The 26,783-nt window shown below is 43.9% G+C and overlaps 2 protein-coding genes across 3 annotated transcripts in view; both read left to right on the top strand.

Moving 5' to 3' along the window:
- HSPA4 (heat shock protein family A (Hsp70) member 4) overlaps positions 1-8,907 on the top strand; it is a 97,889-nt gene extending 88,982 nt beyond the window's left edge. For both annotated transcript variants that reach the window (XM_056574931.1, XM_056574930.1), the window contains exons 17-19: positions 897-1,016; positions 5,399-5,560; positions 7,397-8,907. In XM_056574931.1, coding sequence (XP_056430906.1) covers positions 897-1,016; positions 5,399-5,560; positions 7,397-7,597 — 483 coding nt within the window. In that variant the 3' untranslated portion in view covers positions 7,598-8,907. The remainder of the gene's footprint in view (positions 1-896; positions 1,017-5,398; positions 5,561-7,396) is intronic.
- Positions 8,908-18,281: 9,374 nt separating this feature from the next.
- LOC130369554 (E3 ubiquitin-protein ligase RNF14-like) overlaps positions 18,282-26,783 on the top strand; it is a 60,887-nt gene continuing 52,385 nt past the window's right edge. Inside the window, exon 1 of the mRNA XM_056574929.1 lies at positions 18,282-18,436. The gene's annotated coding sequence lies outside the window, so the exon portion shown is untranslated. The remainder of the gene's footprint in view (positions 18,437-26,783) is intronic.

Genomic DNA, 26,783 nt, shown 5'->3' with positions numbered 1-26,783 from the left:
GTGCTAGAGCTGGGACCTCATACAGGAAATCATGGAGGGTCCCAGCAGTCTGACCCCCTGCTATCTAAAAATTATTCCCTAGCCTGCTAATTGGGGATAATTTTTTTATGGATGACATTTCTCCTTTAAAGAGTAGCTATCACTAAACTAAATTTCCCTATTCCCCCTCCCCATCTGTCCCTGACACTAACTACATCTATCCCTGTCTTTATTTCTGCCAAATCCCCATGAAATTACCTTATCTAGAACGGCTGGAGGAGCTCAGAGTTGAGCTCTCTGGCGAGGACAGGAAGTGGGCGGTCCCGGCAGGCACAACGTCATCTGAAGCTTGCCGGGATCGCTTCCGCCCGTCTTCTCTCTCTTTCCTGCAGCTCGCGCGCTGCAATAAATGAGGAGAGGGAGATGCAGGGGGGCGGGGATATTATAATTTCGCGTGCCACGCGCGAACGAGCGCTGTACTCACTCTCTGCCTATTTAGGAAACAGGCAGAGCAAGAGCACAGCGCTCGCGCGGCGCGCAAAATTTAAATATCCCCACCCGCCTTGCATCTCCCTTTCCTCATTCATGTGAACGCGCGTTTCGGACCACGCTGGGCCACGCTGCCCAGCCAGCGTTGGTCCGAACGTGCTGAACAAGAGGGGAGGAAAAGTAATCCTGAGCCATATGGGGTGACACCTAGTGGCCAGGATTACAAACGTAAAAAAAACACATAAAACATGATTTTTTTTTTTTTAAATAAAAAATATTAGAAACATTTTTTTTTTACATAATCTTTTTAATAAAAAACATTTTTTTTTTAATGAGAGTACCCATTTAAAGAGCTATAATCCTTTTCTTATCACTTTTGTGTCATCACACTGTTGCACAAAATTTTAAACCGTGTCAATTGCTTCTAGAACCTAGGACAACCCATCCAGACACGTTACCATGAGTATGAGGATCGACCTAAAGCATTTGAAGATCTTGGAAAACAAATTCAACTTTACATGAAAGTTATTAATGCTTTTAAAAATAAGGTTTGTAAGAAGGTGGTCAAGAAATGTATACTTAAAGGTTTTATAATGCGTCTCATATGGAGGTGTGCTCAGAACCTATAGTGCTATAGCTTAATATTGTGAGCAAAATGCTGGAAAGGACATGTATGTTGCGTCCATATTGCATCTGTTTTTGCAGACTATAATATGGAGGTAATGTTAATTTATGGGGCTATTCACAGGGCTGTATTTTAAAGGACATCTGCATCAAAAAACAACTTATCCCCTATCCACAGGATGGGGAATAAGTGTTTGATCGCGGGGGGGTCCAAACACTGGGACCCCCCGCGATCTCCCAAACGGGGCCTCGCATTGCCGCTCTATGTGAATGGCTAATGCGCTTAGCGTCGACCTCTCTGAGGTCGACGGTACACCCCCTCCCCATGCAGTTCTATGGGAGAGGCGGGGAGGCATTAATGCCTCCCCAGCTCTCGCATATAACTAAATGGAGGAGGCGTGTCGGCTGTGACGTCACGCTCCGACCGACACGCCTCCTGCACGGGAGAGCCGCGGCAGAGGGGTGGTGTTGGGGTGGGTCCAAACGCTGGGACCCCCTTCGATCAAACATTTTTAAGGGGATAAGTTGTCTTTTGCTGCAGATGTCCTTTAACGAATAACGTGCGTCCCTGATTTTCTTTAACCCCTTAACGACAATTGATGTAAATGTACGTCATGATGCCGTGTTACTTAACGCACCATGACATACATTCACGCTGCGCTACGACCCCGAGATGCTTGTGTCATGTGCGGCAGGTCCCGGCTGCTGTCAGCAGCCAGGGACCTGCTGGTAATGGCGGACAGCCGCGATAGCGCGGATGTCCGCCAATAACCCCTCAGATGCCATGATAAATACAGATCACAGCATCTGTGGCAGTGCAGTACTTTCTCTGTGTGTCGGTATGTGCTTGTATCCTGCTCCATGTTTTAACCTCCAATAAATATGAAGACTTGATAGTGCTGGTTCCTGCCTTTTTTCCTGCACTTTAAATGGATGTTAAGATTGCCCGCAGCGCTGCCACGGTCATCCGATCATCCATAATGGCGGACGGAGGTCCCCTCACCTGCCTCCGTCCGTCTCCAGGGGTCTTCTGCTCTGGTCTGAGATCGAGCAGACCAGAGCAGAAGATGACCAACAACACTGATCAGTACTATGCCCTATGCATAGCACTCAACAGTATTAGCAATCAAATGATTGCTATAAATATGTCCCCTATGGGGACTATTAAAGATAAAAAAAAAAAAAAAATGGGAAACATCCCCTCCCCCCCAATAAAAATTTAAATTATCAGTTTTTCCCATTTTACCGCCAAAAAAGCGTAACATTTTTTTTTTTTTATAAACATATTTGGTATCACCGCATTTGTAAAAGTCTGAACTATCAAAATATATTGTTAATTATCCCGTACGGTGAACGGAGTAAACGTTAAATAAAAATAAAAAAAAATGGCCGAAATTGCTGCTTTTTTTCACATTTTATTTAAAAAAAAATTTTTTATTAGAAATTACTAAAAAGTTAAACCTAAGCAAACTGCGCAAAAAATGAGCCCTCATACCATATAAACGGAAAAATTATAGGTGGTCAAAATAGGCAATTTCAAACATACTCATTTTGTTAAATAGTTTGAGAATTTTTTTTTAGCGGTACAATTATAGAAAAGCATATAACATGAGTATCATTTTAATCGTATTGACCCACAGAATAAAGAAAACGACATTTTTACCGTAAAGTGTACAGTGTGAAAACAAAATTTGCTAAATTGCGGTTTTCTTTTCAATTTTTCCACATAATAAATAAATATATATATATATATATATGTGTATATATATATATATATATATATATATATATATATATATATATATATATATAATTTTTTTTTTTTTTTTGCACCGTACATTTCATGGTAAAATACGTGAGTTCATTAAAAAGTAAAATTAGTCATGCAAAAAACAAGCCCTCATATGGGTCTGTGGATGGAAATATAAGCGTTATGATTTTTAGAAGGCGAGGAGGAAAAAGCGAAAAATGCAAAAATAAAATTGGCTCCGTCCTTAAAGGCCGCTGGGGACCCCCGTGATCTTGCACGCGGCACCCAGTTTGTAATCAGTCACGCCCCCTCCCGCAGGCTTGCATTGAGGGGCGGAGCGTGACGTCACACTGGGCGTAGGCATGACATCACACCCCGCCGGCCTTGTGGTCGTCCGTAATCAGACCCGGAGCGATCACGCTCAGGGGACTGATTACAAACGGGGTGCCGAGTGCAAGATCCCGGGCGTCCCCAGCGGCGGTACTCCTGTGATCAGGCATCTTATCCCCTAGGGGTTAAGATGTCTAAGCACCGGAGAACCCCTTTAAGGCCAAAATGGGCCTGGTCCTTAAAGAAGATATCCCATGCAGCAAAGAAAAAAAAGATACCTAGCCATTCCATAGTATATTCACCTACCACCTCTCTGACATGTTTGTGATTTTTTTTCCGCCCCCCATTCACCAGCTATTCAGCTCATAAATTGCAGTTACTTCCTGGTTATGTTGGCTATCCCTGTGATCTCAAAGACTACATTTCCCTGCATGCACTGCTCACATTTCCTGCTCTCAGCTGTCTGAGCAGAGAGCTTGTTACCACCCCTAACTTATGTTAGTCACTCCCACATAACACTGAGCTCCAATCATAGCCCTATACAGCAGGGTGGCCACATAACACTGAGCTCCAATCATAGCCCTATACAGCAGGGTGGCCACATAACACTGAGCTCCAATCATAGCCCTATACAGCAGGATGACCACATAACACTGAGCTCCAATCATAGCCCTATACAGCAGGGTGGCCACGAGGAAACAAAATGTAATCTCAGTGCTCAGAGAGAGGGACCCTGGAGTTGAAGCTGCAGTTTTACACTGTAAAATCACTCCCTCCCCCTCCTCCTCTCAGTGAAATAGCTTTACAGTGGCACAATCACCTCCCCCCCTCCTCTGCCCTGCACTCCTCTCTCCCCAGTGCTCAGTGTGACAATTCTACTCTCCCTCCCCTCCATTCTCAGTGTGACAGGTCTACGCTGACAGCTTCCTCCCCTCCCCCCTCTCCTCCGTTATCAGTGTAAAAACATTAGCAAGGAGAGGGGAGAGAACTATGATCTGAATCAGCCGACATATAGGCAGTGCTGCTCAGCCAATCACTGCAGAACAGAGGGAGGACAGTGTGAATATTCATCAGATGGGAGGGGCTAAGGCCGAGCTCAGGCAACTCTCTGCAGCACAGGGGTTTTCTGGGTAATTGTCATGTCACGGCCCCTGGATGCTGCTGATAACAGCCTGAATAGGGGGTCGAAAGTCATGAAAACCAGGAACAGCTGAATTTCCTGTCAGACAGAAGAATGCAGATAAAGCTTGTTTCTAAGCAGCATTGGTAATGGAAGTGATTTACAAACCTGTATAACTTTACCTTCTGCACTAAAAGCTGAACAATTGTTTACTGTGAGACTTCTCCTTTAAGGAGTTAAAGGGGTTATCCAGGAAAAAACTTTTTTATATATATCAACTGGCTCCAGAAAGTTAAACAGATTTGTAAATTACTTCTATTAAAAAAATCTTAATCCTTTCAGTACTTATGAGCTTCTGAAGTTTAGGTTGTTCCTTTCTGTCTAAGTAATCTCTGATGACACGTGTCTCGGGAACCGCCCAGTTTAGAAGAGGTTTGCTATGGGAATTTGCTTCTAAACTGGGCGTTTCCCGAGACACGTGTCATCATCAGAGATTACTTAGACAGAAAGGAACAACCTTAACTTCAGAAGCTCATAAGTACTGAAAGGATTAAGAATTTTTAATAGAAGTAATTTACAAATCTGTTTAACTTTCTGGAACCAGTTGATATATAAAAAAAAGTTTTTTCCTGGAATACCCCTTTAAGGTCCTCCAGGACTGAGGGGTTTTGTAGTCGATGGTTCTTTTGCTTCAGGTTTGCACTAGTTTTGATAATCTGAGACCCTCTGGGGGATTCTGCTCTCATTCTATGTTTGCATTTCTCTAATATAGATTGTATTCCTTTGTAAAAATGACATCACTCTTCATTGGTTTCCTAGCATTTGTTTTATTGCTTCATATTTTGTGCTACTATGTTGTTACAATTTTACTGTTATGATGTTATTGATGGCAATAAAAATTGTCTATTATCTATGGCTAGGATTTAAAACACGGGTGCATCCATATTTGAGTTCTATTGCATCTGTGTTTAATCATTATTATCTAATTAGATTTTTTTTTGCGTGTACTTATGTGAAGTAGGCCTTCATGGGGAGCTCTGTATCAAAGCTTGTCTTTGTGGTGTGTGTCTTGAGCTTCTGGTGTAATGTAACATTTCTGACTGTAGGAAGAGGCATACGACCATCTAGATGCTGCTGATATGGAGAAAGTGGAGAAGTGCACAAACGAAGCCATGGAGTGGATGAATAACAAAATGAACCTGCAGATGAAGCAGAGCCTTACTGTAGATCCAGTGGTGCACACAAAGGACATACAAGCAAAAACAAAAGTACGTTTTTGGTTAGTGCTGGGTAATGCCTGTTAATCTAAAACAAAAGGCAAAAAGGCATGCATGTCAGAAAAAGCTTTGCAGAGACTTGATAAATGTAATGGTAATGTACTATGGGAGAGCCGGAGATTCCTGAGTGCAGTGCTTTGGCCCTCCCAAAAAGATGCTTTAAGGGGGCGTGTCGGTTACCAATTCGTGTGGCGGTCGACATGCCATTTTCAGGAAGAGAGCCGAGGCCCCGTACCAGGAGATTGCGGGGGGTCCTAGTGGTTGGACCCCTGCAATCTGACACTAATACCCTATCCTTAGCATAGGGAATACGTTTTTCTATCCCAGAGATCCCCTTTAAAGAGGTTGTCTAGTGAACGACCTCTTATCCCCTAGCCACAGGATATTGGATTAATGTCTGATCAAGGAGGGCTAATTGCTTGTCCCCCCCCCCCCAGCCACATGGCTCCCCACTATCCCAATCCCCCAGCCCCTTAGCATATCACAAGTTCTTATTAATATGTTCATCCAAAGAATCTGCAGTGTAAAATGCAACAATTGGTGGTAAAATGTGTTCGGTAACTGGCCATGTGGTACACTAGGTATGCAAACCAAGGGTATGTTCACACGCACGTTGATTTTGATACCCATTGACTTCAATGGGTGGCAAAATCAGCTGTTGAAAATATGCGGCAGATCCTGTAAGTGTGAATGTACCATTATGATGTATTTGTCATAGCAATGTCAGGTCTCTCATGGCTCAGTTGGTGCATGTTAAAGAATAAAGATTGTCCACAAACTGTAATCCATCCGCTAGGCTAATACGGCTACGAGACCCTCCGGGTGCTATCATGAAACAGTTCAAGGTAGGTTCCAAGTAAGATATATAGACGTGATGCAATAAAGAGCAAGTGACTTCCCTAATGACCTGGTGAGTGCATGTAGATGTACAACGATGGCATTAAAGGGGTACTCCGGTGAAAACCTTTTTTCTTTTAAATCAACTGGTGCCAGAAAATTAAACATATTTGTGAATTACTTTTATTAAAAAATCTTAATCCTTCCAGTACTTATTAGCTGCTGAATGCTACAGAGGAAATTCCTTTCTTTTTGGAACACTGATGACATCACGAGCACAGTGCTCTCTGCTGACATCTCTGTCCATTTTAGCAACCATGCAGAGCAGATGTATGCTAAGGGCAGCATGGTGGCTCAGTGGATAGCACTGCTGCCTTGCAGTGCTGGGGCCTTGGGTTCAAATCCCACTAGGGACAACAATAAATAAAAAGTTATTATTATTATAATGATGTCTGCAGAGAGAGAACTGTCTCTTGTGATGTCATCAGAGAGCATTCCAAAAAGAAAATAATTTCCTCTGTAGTATTCAGCAGCTAATAAGTAAAGGAAGGATTAAGATTTTTTTAATAGAAGTAATTTACAAATCTGTTTAACTTTCTGGCACCAGTTGATTTAAAAGAAAAAAGGTTTTCACCAGACTACCCCTTTAATGCAGGGAGAGCGGACAGATGGAACGAAGTGGGGAAAATGGATGTGCGATGGTCCGTTATCGCGCTTGCGCGCTTCGTCAGGCCCCTGAGGGGCCTGACGAAGCGCGCAAGCGCGATAGCGGCCCGTCGCCCATCCATTTTCCCCACTTTGTTCCATCTGTCTGCTCTCCCTGCATTAATGCCATCGTTGTACATCTACATGCAATGAAGAGCAGGTGACTTCCTAAAGACCTGGTGAGTGCATCATGTCTATAGATCTTGCAAAGAATGAAGGTTGTTTTCATTTCAACCCTCCACAACTGTAATTTTCATATGGCCTTTACTATCCATTTTATTTTAGGAACTGATGAGCACATGCAACTCTATAGTTTCCAAACCAAAACCCAAAGTGGAACCTCCGAAAGAAGAGCAGCCAGCCGGAGAGCAGAATGGACCAGTAGACAGTAACGTAAATAGCACGGGCCCACAGGGTGCAGAACAAAGTGCAGATACAGCTTCTTCTGATGCAGAAAAGAAACTTCCAGAAATGGACATTGAATAAATTCCATAATTGATTTCTATTATCAAACAGTATAACAAAGCTTTAAGTTGTTACCTACATATGGCTCAGAACACTGATCAGAGAAAAGTGACTGCAAATTTCTCGTAGTTTATTAGTGTATCCCTACAATTTCTTGCATTTTATTTTTTTTCTCTATACCCTATAAAATTCGTATTGGTTTGAGTCCTTATTCTTCTGTTGTATGTTGCTTTAGAGTAAGTCCTTGTTACTACAGCTTTAGCAAAGGCTGTAACTTGCACATTTACCAATAGGTTGGTGTATGGAGTTATGCCGGGTCTGTAGCTTACCTTAGTAGTACTCAAGGGCTGCCAATAAATGATTAGGCGAGAAAAGCTTGTCTTATTACAATCGAAGCAACACTAATGTATCGTCCGAGTTCCTCAGAAGATGCTGAAGTTTTGGTTTGCATCTATTTCTGTATGCTGCGTATCTTCCTCATTGACAGCTGGTTACTGGCAGTAATCTTTGCCTCTTGCATGGAAGTCTGGGTGCTTTTTGGGGCTAACAAGAAATAGGAGTATTAAAACCCAGCACTTAGCTGCAGTCTTCTGATAGTAACATTCATGTGCATTGTTCTCTTTAGATCTGGAAATGGTTTGATCCATGAAGTATTATATTTTCTATGCATCCATGTAACGTTATCGCCTTGGTATGTTCGGCAAACCATAAGCTGTTCTGTTCACAATTCAACTCTGATGAATCCAGTGTGGTAACAATTGTCTTTAAAAGAAAGCTTTGCAGAAGGTAGTTATGTGGATGAGAGTCCCCATACGTAGCCAAGAAACATCTCTTGCCGTACTGTTGGCTTTATAAGAACCATGTGCATTACGTCCCCCATCTCTCCAAGTGTGCAGCGGAATTGCTGTAGGAATGGGAGTAAATTGATAAGGAGGTTCACTTGAAGGGTACAGGTGGATTCACCCGCACCCATGCAATGCAGCTTGTTTGTCAGTCATCCTTCTTGTTATTTTAAACATGGGACAATATTTCGTATTTGTTTTGTGGTATACATTTCTAGTAACCATATTGGTCCCAGAAGAAAACTGGATCCTGTACGAAGCACATGAGGATTGTGTAGGGATGTTGTACATAGGGATTCCCGTCAGAATACTTTAGTGCAACGTTTATGCATAATTTTTATGTTCGATAAAGTTCATATCCCATAGGACAAAAAGACAACTTTGTATTTTTTTTTTATTTGTTATTCTTATTGTTGTTGATGTTGTTATAACCAAATCTCTTAACACCTGCAGCAAATCCTGTCTGAAAAATAAACTTGCTGGGTTGCATTTTGGTGATTTTATTTATTTTTTACACACTTATCACTCTTTATTTTAAGTGGACTAGGAGCATATAATGCCATGTTAAAGGATTTAGGGGGATTATTCGGTTGATAAGTGACCCCCCCCCGACCTATGATGGCCCCGACATACGATCATTTCAACATACGATGGCCTCTCAGAGGCCATCGCATGTTGAAGGCAGCATCAACATAAGATGCTTTTGTATGTCGGGGCCATCGCATAAACGGCTATCCGGCAGCGCTGACTGCTTCAGCTGCCGCCGGATAGCCGTTTACGGTTCCCCGTGAGCTCCGCTGATGATCACTTACCTGTCCTCGGGGCTCCGGCGCGTCTTCTTCGGGGTCCCCTGCATAGTCGGCGCTCTCCATCGACGTCATCACGTCGCTGCGCACACTGTCCCGTCATCCAATAGGAGCGGCGTGCGTAGCGACGTGATGACGGAGACCGAGGATGCCGGGGAAGCAGAGGCCTTGCCAGAGCGTCGGGGACACCCCGGGGACGCGGCGACAGCGATGGAGGGCGACATCCAGGGACGCGGTGACGGTCCGGAGCGGCGGGGACACGCGAGTATAACCTCCAATACCAGTGGTCTTCAACCTGCGGACCTCCAGATGTTGCAAAACTACATATCCCAGCATGCCCGGACAGCCGTTGGCTGGGTGTTATAGTTTTGCAACATCTGGAGGTCCGCAGGTTGTAGACCTCTGTCCTATACTTCACATTGCGATGGTTTCAACAAACGATGGTTCATTTGGAACGGATTACCATCATATGTTGAGGGACCATTGTACTCATATCTCTGCAAAATGACATTTAAAAAAAAAAACTTAGTCACACAAACTCATCCAAGAGTAAACTGCTGAAGTGGTTTGGTGTCAGTTCACACAACATTGTCATGAAAGTTTTTTGACTTTCTATGTTCACACAATGCGACATTATAGCATTTTATACCCTACTTTTACTGGGTTTTGTTGTGATTTTCCAAAATCTCTATAAAAATTAAATTTTTACCTCTATTTGCACAGTTGCGGCTAAAAGCACCATTTTGCTGCCATTTGGGGAAAATCATGGCATAAAAAGGTGGTAGTGGAAGTATTCTACTCAGGTTAGTAAGGGAAGGGGTCTGGGAGCCAGAAGGATTGAGCAGATAGGTGCTCTCATACTGTAGTACATAGGAAGTCAGCACGTGACCTAGTTACACCAGTAGAAAGCATGGATGCAGCTATGCTCAAATCAAACTAATGGGACTGTAGGACTACTGATGGTGAGTGTGTATGAGGTGGGACAAAAACCTGAAGTGCTTCAATTTATTCTGGTAATATAAATTGCTGGTATTTTTTTATTTTCTTAATTTTATTGAAAAACTTGCTATATTGATGCAGTTGGACTTTGGGCCACCTACACAGCATTGCGTTGTTGGACTTCACTCCTAACTTCTCTTCTCCTTTGACAGCAGAGTAAAACTATGCCTGTGGTGATGCTGCACATGTTTTTCGCTGGTTCCTCTATCAAATTATGTTCTTTATTATGTCCTTAATTTCAACTTCTTGCAGTAAAATGCACTTTAACAAATCTGCCCCAATATATGAGTTTTGCCTGGAATGTTCTTTTGACACAGTAGACAATTATACAGTGGTCCCTCAACATACGAAGGTAATTTGTTCCAAACGAGCCATCGTTTGTCGAATCAATCGCATGTTGAGGGATTCGTGCAATGTTAAGTATAGGAAGCTGTACTCACCTGTCCCCGTCGCTCCAAACCGCGTCCCGCCGCTCCCGATGGTGTCCCTGGGCCTCCGCTGGGCTCTCCTGGTCTTCTCCGGTCTTCCGCAAGGCCTTACTGGGCCTGCGTAGCGACATCATTACGCCGCTGCGTATGACCTTCCTATTGGATCACGGGACGGCATGCACAACAGCGTAGTGACGTCACCGGAGAGGGCCGAGAAGACACCGGAAGACCAGCACTGGACCCGGAGAGCACCCCGAAGCATCGTGGAGGGGTAAGTAATACCCACCGCACCACACGGGGAACATTAAGCTGCTATCCGGCAGCAGCTTAAGCATTTTGCGCTGCCGGATAACACTTAATGCGATGGCCCCGACATAAAAAAAGCATCGTATGTCGATGCTGAGAGGCCATCGTATGTCGATTTGATCATATGTCGGGGCCATTGTAGGTCGGGGGGGGGGGGGGGTCACTGTATAGTATGTGGATTGCAGGCATTGATATATACAGCTATATCACCAAATAATAGATTGGGGGTGCAACTTTTCTGGTGCAGGATATAATACATTTTAGGTCATATAGGGTTTATCATTTTTATTGTTTCAGGCTATGATGAAAAATAGGCGGCCACACAATGTTTTAAGGACAACCCCCCCTTAGTCATGATTAAGGTGGCTGTCCCTGAAACATTGCACGTCAGGCAGGAAGTAAGGTGGTGTTTTTATTTTGTCATTTGACCTGGGAAGGTCTGGCATCATTCCCGGTAACTGAACATGCTGTATCTTGGAAAAGAAACATGATTGAGCAAAGCAATGGAAGAGCCGTCTACGGGTTGTTGTGAGTAATACCATAAGAACATTTGCATTACTATTAGTGTCATATGCTCACCTAAATAACTAGATTGGCTCGGGGATAATATATATATATATATATATATAACTTAACGTGTGTGTATCTTCCACATGGCTAAAGATATTAACAGGAAACTTGGCACACATGTTACTTATATGTCAACAACACACATAGGATAGGTGATTTAACCCTTACTCATCCCCATTTGCCAGGGGTGGGGTTTATTTTTAAAGTCCTATACAAGTCTATGGGAAATATATGTTACTGCATAACTTCCAAACGGCTGGAGATATTTCGATAATACTTGGTCACATGTTACTTATGTCCACTTAAAACATAGGATAGTTAATTTAACCCTTAACTACCCCAATTTGTGACTGTCGGGGTTTTTGTTTAATGTCCCATGCAAATCAATGGGAAATGTTCTCACATAACTTCCGTACGGGTGGAGATATTTCAATAACTGGTACACATATTATGGCTCGGGATAGGAGGACGGGATGGTCAGGATAGGAGGGGAAGATAGGAGGTCGGGATAGGAGGACTGGATAGGAGGTCGGCATAGGAGGTTTAGATAGGAGGATGGGATTGAAGGACTGGATAGGAGGTCGGGGCATGAGGACGGGATATGGGGTTGGGATATAACAACAATATATGGGGATGGGATTTGAAGTCAAAAGCTTCCTCCTTTGTTGATTTTACTCCCCAACAAGGATGAGGAAGGAAAAACGGGGCAACGCCGGGTACTCAGCTAAAAAGCAACCTGGTTGTACATAATGCACTTTACAGAAAAAAAAATTTCTTGATTTAAAACAATGGGGGAGATTTATCAAAACCTGCCCAGAGGAAAAGTTGCTGAGTTGCCCAAAGCAACCAATCAGATCGCTTCTTTCATTTTTGAAAAGGCCTCTGAAAAATGAAAGAAGCGATCTGATTGGTTGCTATGGGCAACTCAGCAACTTTTCCTCTGGACAGGTTTTGATAAATCTCCCCCAATAGATTTAAATTGTTCAGACAAAAATATAAAATCTGTACGTTTTCATTCTCCGTATTGCACTATTATATGCAATCTTTGGAGTTTTGATCGGTTTAATCTCTGCTCATACAGTCTGCGGGAGAATGCCAGGAGCAGGGAGCAAAGCTCTTAGATATATTGAGGATCTTCTTGTTGGGTATCCATACAGTGTCAGTGTTTACCCCATATATTCTGTGAGTTGTCCTGTTATGTCCATGATGTGTCTGTGAAGTCAGTAAGAACATGAGACCTTTGTCTTCTCAAATCTAGAATATCTCCTGAAGTACTCTGCTGTCTCATTACAAATTCTGGTGCCTCTTATCCACGGAGGGCATTGTGGAGAAAGGAAAGAAGTCTTATGTGCATGGGAGCCACCTAGTGACCCTCCTATTTTGTGAAGCAGAGATAGTAGATTGTTCCTACCATCAGCTTTTTTTTTTTAGCTTGAGCAAATGGCAGAGAGAGATGCCATCTTACACTACAGTATTACCTCAAGGGTGTGGCCCTGTTCCTGCTGCCAAGTTGTTGAAATTATTGCAGAAGACAGCTCTGTTTGCCTTCCAAGTCGTGGAAAGATAAAAATGAGGTTGTTCTTCCGACACACAGTACTAAAAGGGAAACAAACAGCTAGCACTAAACGGAATACACCGGGTTATAGTGCAGGTGAACCTGATTGAAATCATGTATAAGGGTATGTTCACACGCGCGGATTTTCGCTGCGGATCCGCTGGTGAAGGCTCGCTCTATGCTGGCTTTATATGTGTCTTCTGGTAGCGGCAATACGCCGCTACGAGCAGATATACTGCAGTGATGTGTGCGGCGTACTCGCACATTGCGGTCGCTCTCCCTGCTCTGAGCTAGGCAGAGATCTCCCGCGATGTGCGAGTATACTGTGAGTAAATTAAAAAAAAAAAAGCATCCCTGCCTATGTCCCATTTCATCGGATATGTCTGCCCAGCTCATGAATATGCATGAGACTCCTTTCGCCCATGTGAACACAAGGTAAGCAGGCATACGGAAGCAGAGAGCACGGATTCTGGCTCCAGTCTTTATTGCGCAAAGTCTGCTAATACACTTCTCAAAAAAAAATAAAGGGAACACTTCACCAACACAATGTAACTCCAAGTCAATCACACTTCTGTGAAATCACACTGTCCACTCAGGAAGCAACACTGATTGACAATCAATTTCACATGCTGTTGTGCAAATGGAACAGACAACATGTGGAAATTATAGGCAATTAGCAAGACACCCCCAATAAGGGAGTGGTTCTGCAGGTGGTGACCATAGACCACTTCTCAGTTCCGATGCTTCCTGGCTGATTTGGTCACTTTTGAATGCTGGCTGTGCTTTCACTCTAGTGGTAGCATGAGACGGAGTCTACAACCCACACAAGTGGCTCAGGTAGTGCAGCTCATCCAGGATGGCACATCAATGCGAGCTGTGGTAAGAAGGTTTGCTGTGTCTGTCAGCATGGTGTCCAGAGCATTTAGGCGCTACCAGGAGACAGGCCAGTACATCAGGAGACATGGAGGAGGCCGTAGGAGGGCAATAACCCAGCAGCAGGACTGCTACCTCTTCCTTTGTGTAAGCAAATGTGCATGTGTCCACTCAAATGGTCAGAAACGGACTCCACGAGGGCCCGACGTCCACAGGTGGGGGTTGTGCTTACAGCCCATCACTGTGCAGGATGTTTGGCATTTGAAAGAGAACAACAAGATTGGCAAATTCGTCACTGGCGCCCTGTGCTCTTCACAGATGCAAGCAGGTTCACACTGAGCACATGTGACAGACGTGAAAGAGTCTGGAGATGCCATGGAGAAAGTTTTGCTGCCTGCAACATCCTTCAGCATGACCGTTTTGGCGGTGGCTCAATAATGGTGTGGGGTGGCATTTCTTTGGGGGTCTGCACAGCTCCTCCATGTGCTTGCCAGAGGTAGCCTGACTGCCGTTAGGTACCGAGATGAGATCCGCAGACCACTTGTGAGACCATATGCTGGTGTGGTTGGCCCTGGGTTTCTCCTAAATCAAGACAATGCTAGACCTCATGTGGCTGGAGTGTGTCAGCAGTTCCTGCAAGAGGAAGGCATTGATGCTATGGACTGGCCCGCCCGTTCCCCAGACCTGAATCTGAATGAGCACATCTGGGACATCATGTCCCATTCCATCCACCAACACCACGTTGCACCACAGACTGTCCAGGAGTGATGAGGTGACCATCCGCCACCTCATCAGGAGCATGCCCAGGCATTGTAGGGAGGTCATACTGGCACGTGGAGGCCACACACACACTACTGAGCCTCATTTTGACTTGTTTTAAGGACATTACATCAAAGTTGGATCAGCCTGTAGTGTGGTTTTCCACTTTGATTTTGAGTGTGACTCCATATCCAGACCTCCATGCGGTGATACATTTGATTTCCATTGATAATTTTTGTGTGATTTTGTTGCCAGCAGATTAAACTATGTAAAGACGAAAGTATTTCATACGATTAGTTCATTCATTCAGATCTAGGATGGGTTATCTTAGTGTTCCTTTTATTTTTTTGAGCAGTGTACGTTGTATATCACTGGAATAGCGGCACTGTTTTGGGGGGGGGGGGGGGGGGTAGTACATTATTTCAATCTGGTTCACCTGCATCCTGTGTATTGGGTTTAGTGCGAGTGAACCGGCGTCATCTAGGAATTTTCTTCTGTCAATCGTACCATACCTGCCCTCAGTTTGTGTGTGGTATAACAACTTGGCACCATTCAGTTCAATGGAACTGAGCTGCAATACCACACACAACATAAGGACAGTGTGGTATTGCAGCTAATTTTTTACTTCTGGATAAAGGGTTTATTCAACGGTATATAAAAAAATGAAACGGCTCCAGAGGGTGTTTATATTGGTTACCTTTGTGATAATATCATTTTGACACCCCCTGCCACACTGTATGGAAGTGCCATACTTATACAATGGGGCAGCACGGTGTGTAGTGGCCAATACTATAAGTCCCACCACACCATGTGCACTTGCTCACTTCCTAATACGCTCCCCTAATCACCCCCCACATCAACATTATTCTGGTAGACATCACAGGCATGCGTCACTCGTGGCCGTGGGCCATTCAGCAGCAAAGTTTCAAGTTTTCATAAGAAATTTACAACTGATTTTTTTTAGGGACTATTTTAACACTGAAGTAGATTTAAAAGGCCTGTATGCTAGAAACAATGTGACCTATTGATCCCCAGCCCTGGACTTCTTCAATACGTCACATTGCTGCTCAGCCAATCACTGGCTGAGGAGAGACACTGCTGTGGCCAGCGATTCAACAGGAATTACAGCAATGTGATGGAGAAAACTGAAAATCATCATTTTCTTGGCAGATAGTTCATGTTAATACTACAGTGGTCCCTCAACATACGATGGTAATCCGTTCCAAATGGAACATCGTTTGTTGAAACCATCGTATTTTGAGGGATCCGTGCAATGTAAAGTATAGGACAGTGGTCTACAACCTGCAGACCTCCAGATTTTGCAAAACTACAACACCCAGCATGCCCGGACAGCCGTTGGCTGTCCGGGCATGCTGGGTGTTGTAGTTTTGCAACATCTGGAGGTCCGCAGGTTGTAGACCACTGTTAGAGGAAGTTGTATTCACCTGTCCCCGCCGCTCCGGACCGTCACGGCTCGTCACCGCTGCCTGGGATGTCACCGTCCATCGCCGTCACCGCGTCCCCGAGGTGTCCCCGACGCTCCGGCAAGGCCTCTGCTTCCCCGGCATCCTCGCTCCCCGTCGCTGCCATCACGTCGCTACGCACGCCGCTCCTATTGGATGACGGGACGGCGTGCGCGGCAACGTAATGACGTTGATGGAGAGCGCCGACGATGCAGGGGATCCCGAAGAGGACGCGCCAGAGCCCCGAGGACAGGTAAGAGACATCACCGGAGCTCACGGGGCACCGTAAACGGCTATCCAGTGGCAGCTGAAGCATTCAGCGCTGCCCGATAGCCGTTTATGCGATGGCCCCGACATAACAAAGCATTGTATGTTGATGCTGCCTTCAACATGCGATGGCCTCTGAGAGGCCATCGTATGTTGAAATGATCGTATGTCAGGGCCATCGTAGGTCGGGGGGTCACTGTATTTCTATTGTCACAAATCTTCAAAACCACGAGACAAAGCAACATTCTTACATTGCACAGTAGACAGTGATGGATATCGCGTGTAACATAGTACTAGTTTGCTTCTGTATCTCTTAGGATTGTTGGCAATTGGGGTAATTTATTAATGTGATCTGGACTATTGTTTCTCGAGTTTTACACCGAAATTGTGTTGCATGCTTTGTGCGCCAGAATTTGTGACCAAAAAAACATGAAACTCTCCATTTTACTCATAAAACCCTAAAAGGGGGCCGCCAAATAAGGGTAGTTTCCCGGAGAGTTTAGAAAAATTCCAACATATTAACCAACATAAAATGTGGTGGATTTGAGCTCTGAAAAACCTGACAGCTCAGCAAAACATAGGGAAAAATTTGTAAATGCCGTGGAAAAACAAAGCTTGTTGAGGGAAAAAAAAATAGAAAGAAAACCCCACTCCAATCTTAGTAAGGCTGCATTCACACCTCATTTTCTCTGTATGGGTGCCGTAGTATACTACGGCTTTAGGTCCGGCAACAAAACCGCATATGGGTAAAAAATGAGCCGACCGGAGTCAGCGTTTGTGAATGCTGCTGTGTAGACATTGGGCGAGATTTATCAAAACCTGTGTAGAGGAAGAGTGGTGCAGTCGCCCACAGCAACCAATCAGATCGCCTCTTTCATTTTTAAAGAGACCTGTGAAAAAATGAAAGAAGCAATCTGATTAGTTGCCATGGGCAACTGCACCACTCTTCCTCTACACAGGTTTTGATAAATCTCCCCCAATGTTTACACAGCAGCATTCACTAGAGAAGTGCACCTCAGAGTCATCTGGATAAGTAACATAAGGGTACATACACAGTTTTTGCAGCGTATTTCGCTGCGGATTCGCTGGTGAAGGCCCGCTATATACTGTCTTTACATGTGCCTGCTCGTAGCGGCAAAACCCGCTACGAGCAGACACACTGCGATGTGCGAGTCGCAGTATACTCGCACATCGCGGGAGCTCTCTGCCTAGCTCAGAGCAGGGAGAGTGGCCGCGATATGTAAGTACACCGCGAACATCGCTGCAGTGTGTGCTTGTTGTGGCGTATTGCCTCTACAAACAGGCACTTGTAAAGACAGCATAGAGCGGGCCTTCACCAGCGGATCTGTAGCATAAAAAACGCTGTAAACCCGCTCGTGTGAACGTACCCTAAGATGTGATATCAGACATGGAAAATGGGCTGGGTCACAAAGGCCTAAAATGGGGAAGGAGGTAAAATGTTCCTAATACTCCCAGCTTGTCTTAGTCGGTCGGGATCCTGCAAATGTAAAAATAAAATTTTCTTCGTCCATAAGGCCAAAATGGGCTTCATCCTTAAGGGGTTAAAGCCATATACAATGAGGGGTGAATAGGAGGCTTACCCCCCCTCCCTTACTAGTGTCAGTATGTGGGCACTGTCAGCCAGTTATTTGCATATGTCATGCAGCAAAGGACAGTAGGGGAGATTTAGCAACACCTGTCCAGAGGAAAAGTTTCTGAGTTGCCCATAGCAACCAATCAGATCACTTCTTTCATTTATCAGAGGCCTTTTCAGAAATGAAAGAAGCGATCTGATTGGTTGCTATGGGCAATTCTGGACAGTTTTTTTTATTTTTTTATAAATCTCCCTCAGGATATCTACAGTATAATGTACATAGGACAATGACAGGAGTCCTCTTGTACAGCAGGTGGCGCTGTAACGGATAAGCAGCATGTGGACTGTGGAAGTTTACTCTTCCTGAATTGTCATACACCCAGTGAACGGGAGAACCGGTAAGTGACCCGAACACAGGTCAGTGCAGTCTGGGGGAGCAGCCCTAGGTATGTCCACATATGGGGGGGGTTCGGCGTCCGGTGCACGGCAGTTCTGTCACGTCATGACATAGAGCTGGGCTATGTGACCGGCACTTTGTTACGTCATCACCGCCTGTGACGCTGTATGTATTGGCCTCCTGCATACCGGGCTATCGTGCTGTTACACGTGCTTAGTGTATGTATGTATGTATGTATATATATATATATATATATATATATATATATATATATATATATACACATATATACATACACACTACACTACAGTATCTGGTCTGGGGCAGCCTGTATTGTCAGCTGCTCCTAGTCACCTCCGAAGAAACCGCATTCACTGATCAAGTGTGAACTCAGGCTTAGTCATGCTGGCATCATATCTTAAAGTACGCTACCTAGTGCCCCTTAAGTCCCTGGCGAGGTGCAGTATAAGGTAGTTATGAAGGTAGATCAGTGTTTCCCAACCAGGGTGCCTCCAGCTGCTGAAAAACTACAACTCCCAGCATGCCCGGACAGCCAGAGGCTGTCCGGGCATGCTGGGAGTTGTAGTTTTGCAACAGCTGGAGGCACCCTGGTTGGGAAACACTGAGGTAGATAGCCAGTGACACCCCCCCCCCCCAATTCCCCGACAAAAATTAATATATGCTTATGTCCTATGCAGCAATCTCCTCCATAGCCTGTACAGGAGCATTTATTTTTAATTTTTTGTAATTTTTAAAATTTAATAGGGGGAGATTTTTCAATGTGCATCTGTGTGCAGCCACTTCACAGCCTTTTTTTTTCATTTATTTTTGCTGTTTTTTTCTTTTTGCTTATTTGCGCCAAATTTATCAAAACAACGCAAGGCTTTGATAAATTTTGCACAAATGAAAAAAAATCACCTCAGAACTTGCTGTAGGATGCTGTCATTTTTCTACAGCGAGGCAGAGGTGGTATGAATGTGCGGTCTTTTTGAATGTTTGCGTGGTATTTATACCCCTTTAAAAAAAAACAAAAAAAGACGCAGTTAATAAACCTTGTCCGCTGCATAGTAAAGAATGAAGCACTGCATTTCACGGTCACTTGTGCCAAAATTGTCTATTCTGAAATTGCACTACGTTTTTGCTCAAAAACGTCAGGAAGTCACTAACAAATCTCCCCTGTAATGTGTACCATTAAAGAGTAGCTCCCACCATCCTATATATATATATTTTTTCTGTCCCTGCCTATTGCCATTCTATTCCTAACCCCCTCTCTGCTTTTAATTTTTATTTTTACTAAATAAAAAATGCTTTTTGTCTGCCTGGCAGTGTGCTCACTACCAGGCAGACTTCCCCAGCAGGCACCACGTCACTGATGCCTGCTGGGGGGGGGGGGACTTCCGCCCTTAGTTCATCTATACAGGGTGCTCCCAGCTGTTTCATCACTACAACTCCCAGCTTGCCCTGACATCAATTGGCTGTCAGGGCATGCTGGGAGTTGTAGTATTGAAACAGCTGGAGGCACCCTGTGTATATAAACTATTAGTTAGTTACATGCGGCGCTAGCCCATCCCCTCCGTTTCCCTCCCCCCGCGCCATACCCCGTTCCCTCCATCACAACCCCCCCGCCCACATACCCCGTTCCCTCATTGCACTTACTGCAGAGTCCGGCAGCGGCGATGTGCAGGAGGAGTGGCCTCCCAGCCAGTGGCCGGGGAGCCAATTCGCTCGCTCCCTGCCTGTCTGACAGGCAGGGAGCGAGCACAGGCTGAATGAAAAAGGACCGATGCCCGGCCGCATCAGTCCTTTTTCAGGCATGACGTCACGCCAGGCTGCAGCCGGCCACTAGGAGGGAGACCCGTAGTGGCCGGTTTTCAAATGTAAATAAAAGCATTTTAATAAAAATAATAAAAGTATATTAGAGATATGTTGTAGTACATAAGTACTACAACATATAAAAAAATAAAGTTGGTGACAGTGCCCATTTAAAGTCTATAGAAAAGCTGCCATCGGTGCACAAAATGTATAAAAAAAAATACAGCTATCATTTCAATAGAATTATAGCTGTTTTTTTATACAGCTGGTGTTGTTCCCAAAGACTTGTTAAATTTTATAATCCTCCCAGTTCACTGCCCCATCGTGATAAACCACCCCCTGTCTTTATTTTTATTATTTGTAAACCTTGATATTCCTCTGTATTTTCTGCTCAGTCTCAGATTCACAGAGTGGGAAGGGGCGTTCCCCAGCAGGCGTGACATCATCTGAAGCCAGACAGGGGAGAACTTCCTCCCTTAGGCTGTGTTCACATCACATTTTGTCCCTATGCAGAACGCATATGTTTTTTACATTCTTGAAAATAAAAAATCGAACCGTCAAACATATCAATTCATTAAATGGGTACTCTCATTAAAGTTAATTTTTTTTATTATAAAGATTATGCAAAAATAAACATGTTTCTAATATATGTTAATTTCAAAAAATCTTGTTTTTATTGTTTTTTTTTCACATTCTAAAACCTGGCCACTAGGTGTCACCCTATATGGCTCAGGAAGCATTTTCACCCCCTTACGTTGAGCACGTTCGGACCACTGCTGGCCGTGCAGCGTGGTCCGAAATGCTCGTTCACAGATCGCTCTCTGCCTGTATATGAAACAGGCAGAGAGCAAGCTCAGCGCTCGTTAGCGCGCGGCACGCAAAATGTGAATCTCCCCGCCCCCCTTCATATGCCTTTTGACCTGCAGCACGCGCGCTGCAGTCTCTTATGTTGTAGACAGAGAGGGAGACGACGCGTGCGAAATTTGAATATCCCCGCCCCCCTTCATATGCCTCTTCTCACTGCAGGAAGACGGGCGGAAGCGATCCCCGGCCAGGCTTCAGATGACGTCACGCCGACCGAGACCGCTCACTTCCTGCCCTCCGGAGACTGCTCAACTCTGAGCTACCGAAGCTGTTTGAAAAAAGGCATTTTTAGGGGGAAATTGAATTAAATAAATACGGGGATAGATGTAGGTAGTGTCAGGGACAGATGGGGAGGGGGATTAGGGAAATTTATGTTAGTGAGGGCTACTCTTTAATATTAGCGACGTATTGACTATGTTTGTCTTTTTATGGCCTTTGAATCGACTTATACGATATTTATGTGGGACAGAAAATCAGAGTCTACCACGATTTTTTTTCCTTTTTGAGTAACGTACTTGTAACATATACATGAAATATCACATTGAATTGTGTTATATACATTTTTTTGCGCGTGTACTTACGTTGAACGCATACCTCATATCTTCTACACATGCACAATAGGGGTTTGGGAAAGCGCAAATAAAGGTTCTCATATTTTCACATATACGTTAATTACATAAAAAAACATATGCAACGTATTGAATACGTTCTACGTATGTTTTTTTTTAAACGTAAAAACAAAAAATTGGGTGTGCGTTTTTACATCATTTTATATATTTGTTTCTAACCTGCACGTCAAACGTATTAGAAATCGTGATGTGCACACAGCCTCGGGCAATACAGTTCCCGTATACGGTTCAGTTTGAAAACCGCATGGAACCGTATTGAAAACCGTATGCCAAACGATGCATCAGGTTGTGTCTGTTTTGCATCCTGTACCGTTTTGTCAGTTTTTTTCCCCGTACCTAAAACCGTAGTCTACCACAGTTTTTGGTCCAGGTGAAAAACCGTATTAAAACGTATACTTTTTTTTACACATGGGAGTCAATGGGAACCTTACAGAACCTTTTGTGCGTACGGTTCCATCCGGTTTTTGACTTTGCACAGTTTTTTTTTCTTGGAATTTCAATCAAACAAGTGAAACTTTATTCATAATGGAATGAAAAGTTAAAAACTTATACTTTTTTTCTTAAGACGGATGCAACCGGACATCATTTTTCAAACCGTATACGGATCAAAACGTGTACACACGTTTTGATACAGTTTAGGCTGGGTTCAGACTGCCGGATTCGGTTGGGAGGAGCGAAAACCGTCCGCTCCCATACCCCAGCCGGATCCGGTTGGAACCCCATTCATTTTAATGAGCCGACCGGAGTCAAACGCTGACTCAGGTCGGCTCATTAAAATGAATGGGGTTCCGGCCGGATCCTCCCAACCGAATCCGGCAGCTGTACACTACAAATGTAGGGTGAACCGGCCCTAGTCAGGTTTTGAGGAATCCGTTTTTTTTCAATCAAAAACCTGATACGGGAACTGTATTGCAAAAACGTGGTGTGGACCCAGCCTAACAATGCTACACACAGCGCAGAGCAGTTCAGTGTTAGGTGAGCCCTGATTGGATAAGTCTGCACACACCATACAGGCACCATACAAAATGGACTACTGAAGTAAGAAATGTGATCAGCGCCATATTGATCACATGCCCTGCACATGTTTAAAATGTGGTGCAGGTACACAGTTTCCACCAAACAAATTAATAGGATAAAAACAATGAGCACCTACACCACTTTTGATGAATTCCTCCCATAGTGGCCCTAAAATGCACCCACACACTGCTTCCAAGCACCTTACAGCTCTTAGTTTTCTCAGATTGTTTCCCATGTCCCCCTCTTACTCAAAAACATGCTCCTCCGTGTCGTTCTTTTTATTTTTGAAAATTATCTTTCAGCACACAGTACAGGAGAATTGGTATTGTGCAGTGTCAACTAGGGCTGCATGATATGGGGAAAATATGCGATTATGGGCCTAAATATTGCGATTTCTATATTCGATGCAATATAATAAATAAATGGTGAAATCCCGCCATTTCATGTGCGATCTCTTCCATTTTACAACTATCCACCCATTTTATGCCCACCGCCCATTTCACATCTCCCCATTTAATTTCTATCTCCCCCCGTCACATTCTCTCCCCTCCCCCCGTCACATTCTCTCCCCTCCCCCCGTCACATTCTCTCCCCTCCCCCCGTCACATTCTCTCCCCTCCCCCCGTCACATTCTCTCCCCTCCCCCCGTCACATTCTCTCCCCTCCCCCCCCCGTCACATTCTCTCCCCTCCCCCCCCGTCACATTCTCTCCCCTCCCCCCCGTCACATTCTCTCCCCTCCCCCCGTCACATTCTCTCCCCTCCCCCCGTCACATTCTCTCCCCTCCCCCCGTCACATTCTCTCCCCTCCCCCCGTCACATTCTCTCCCCTCCCCCCGTCATATTCTATTCCCCCTTTCACATTATTCCTTCTCCCCCCCCCCGTCACATTCTCCCCCGGTAGCTAGCTTTTTGTACTGCAACGATACACTGGGTTTGCCGAGCGGTTTTCAAATCTAACGGAAACGGGAAACCCAGTGGCCCTCATTTACTATTGCAAACCCGACATGTTTTGTCGGGTTGTATGCCAGATTCTGTCGCATTGTACCAGAAATTCTATCTGCGACAGCTTTTGCGCCAGAATTTGCACCAGAATTGAAAAACCCCCAACTAACTCTCCATTTTGCTAAGAAAACCCAAAAAGGGGTCTTGGCCGCTGGGGGAAAGGGGGCGTGGTCTCTGAAAGGGGGCGTTTCCTGACATTTTCACAAAAACCCAACATATTTACTAAGGTTCCCACATAAAATGTGGTGGATTTGAGCTGAGGGAAACCCTACAGATCAGAGCATGTGTAAAAAAAAAAAAAGCAAAGTGTAGGGAAAGTGGAAAATGTTGGGGAAACCTTAGTAAATACCGTGGAAAATAAATTGTAGGGAATTAAACCCCACAAAGAAACCTACACAACACTCTTAGTAAATAAGGGCCAGTGTGTTTGCAGCCGAAAAAGACCTTTCCCCATCAGCCAATCACTGGCTCCACACGTGACACTGCTGCGGCCAGTGATTGACTGAAAAGGGAATGGTCCTACTAGTTGAATGGTGAAGTGAGGAGACACCAGAAGGGAGCGGGAGTAGGTGAGCAGAAGGTTTTTTTTTTTTCTCCCGGTGCCCTTTTACTTAGCTCAGTCTTTTTCTACCAGGGTGCCTCCCACTGTGTGAAACCACTACTACCAGCATGCCCGGACAGCCTTTGCCGGTTTGGGCATGCCGTTAGTTGTAGTTTTGCAACAACTCTGGTTGGGAAACACTGACTTTTCGTATTTAAATTTGTTTTTACCTGCTCTGGCCGGCTCCCACCCGCAGCACACGGAACCAGTTAGAGCAGATAATTGCAAGTTTTCCCGATATATATATATATATATATATATATATATATATATATATTACAGGATAATGGTAGATAATGAGAAACATTTATAGAACAAGAAAAAAGGAGCAAGCACCACTCACCAGCTTAAGCCCTTAAAGACCAGGGTTTTTTCCGTTTTTGCATTTTCATTTTTTCCTCCTTACTTTAAAAAAAAATCATAACTCTTTCAATGTTGCACCTACAAATACATATGATGGCTTATTTTTTGCACCACTAATTGTACTTTGTAGTGACGTCAGTCATTTTACCCAAAAATCTATGGTGAAACAAAAAAAAAAAATAGTGAGACAAAATAGAAAAAAAACAAAACGCCATTTTGTAACTTTTTGGGGCTTCCGTTTCTACACAGTACATGTTTCGGTAAAAATGACACCTTATCTTTATTCTGTAGGTCCATACGGTTAAAATGATACCCTACTTATATAGGTTTGATTTTGTCGTACTTCTGGAAAAAATCATAACTACATGCAGGAAAATGTATACGTTTAAAATTGTCATCTTCTGACCCCCTATAACTTTTTTATTTTTCCACGTATGGGGCGATATGAGGGCTCATTTTTTGCGTCGTGATCTGTTTTTAGCAGTACCATTTTTGTATTGGACCTTGCGTATGCCATTGACCGTGCGGTTTAATTCAATATATTTTTATAATTCTTTTCTTTTCTAATTTTTTTTTTTTAATGGGAAAAGGGGGGTGATTCAAACTTTTATTAGGGAAGGGGTTAAATGATCTTTATTCACTTTTTTTTTTTTAGCTCCCATAGGAAGCTATAACACTGCACACACTGATCTTTTACATTGATCAGTGGTTTCTCATAGGAAACCAATGATCGATGATTCTGCCGCTTGACTGCTCATGCCTGGATCTCAGGCACTGAGCAGTCATTCGGCGATCGGACAGCATGGAGGCAGATAGGGACCCTCCGGCTGTCATGTAAGCTGTTCGGGATGCCGCGGAAATCCCGAACAGCTCCCTGAGCTAACCGGCATTGTTTTACTTTCACTTTAGACGCGGCGTTCAACTTTGAAGGCGTTATAGAACGCATTATAGAACGGGAGCGGACTCATGACGTACCGGTACGTCATGGGTTCTTAAGGGGTTAAAGGAGTACTCCATTGGAAAAGATTTAATTTTTTTTTTTAATCAACTGGTGCCAGAAAGTTAAACAAATTTGTAAATTACTTATATTAATAAATCTTAATCCTTCCAGTAATTATTAGCTGCTGTATGCTCCACAGGAAGTTCTTTTCTTTTCATATTTCCTTTCTGTCTGACCACAGCACTCTCTACTGACACCTCTGTTTATGTAAGGAACTGTCCAGTGTAGGAGCAAATCCCCATAGAAAACCTTTCCTGCTCTGGACAGTTCCTGACATGGACAGAGGTGTCAGCAGAGAGCTTTATGGTCAGACAGAAAATAACTTCCTGTGGAACATACGGTAGCTGATTAGTACTGGAAGGTTTAAGATTTTTTAATAGAAGTAATTTACAAGTCTGTTTAACTTTCTGGCACCAGTTGATTTAAAATATTTTTTTTTTCCAGTGGATTACCCCTTTTAAAAAGAAACTTCAATAGCAAAGTTTTTACTCCTTAACGACGGAGGACATATATTTATGTCCTGCGCCGGCTCCCGCGATAGAACGCGGGGTCTTGCGGTGACCCCGCGTTAAATCAGGTCCCGATGGCCATCAAGAGCCTGGACCCGCGGCTAATACTGGACATCACAGATAGCGTTAATAAATGTGATTTAAACCCTTCCCTTATAAAAGTCTGAATCACCCCCCTTTTCCTATTAAAGAAGAAAAAACTATGTAAATAAAAAAAAATTAGCCAATACGGGATTAGCCAATGTCATTGTATACATCTACCACAGTAGTGCACCTAAATTTCTCTATTGTATTAAAATAAAAATTAATGTAAACATATGTGGTATCGCCACGTGCGCAAATGTCCGAACTATAAAAATACATTGGTAATTAAACCTAATAAACCACCCTGTCAATGGCGTTCGCGTAAAAAAATTCCAAATTCCAAAATTGTGTATTTTTTGTCACTTTTTATACCATAAAAAAATTTATAAAAAGCGATCAAAAAGTCAGATCAAAACAAAACAGATAAAAACTTCAGATCATGGCGCAAAAAATGAGCCCTCATAC

The sequence above is a fragment of the Hyla sarda genome, chromosome 4, assembly GCF_029499605.1.
Source record: "Hyla sarda isolate aHylSar1 chromosome 4, aHylSar1.hap1, whole genome shotgun sequence".
In the NCBI taxonomy this organism is placed as follows: domain Eukaryota; kingdom Metazoa; phylum Chordata; class Amphibia; order Anura; family Hylidae; genus Hyla; species Hyla sarda.
Note: the sequence above shows the minus strand (reverse complement) of the source record. Positions and strands in the feature narration are given on the sequence as shown.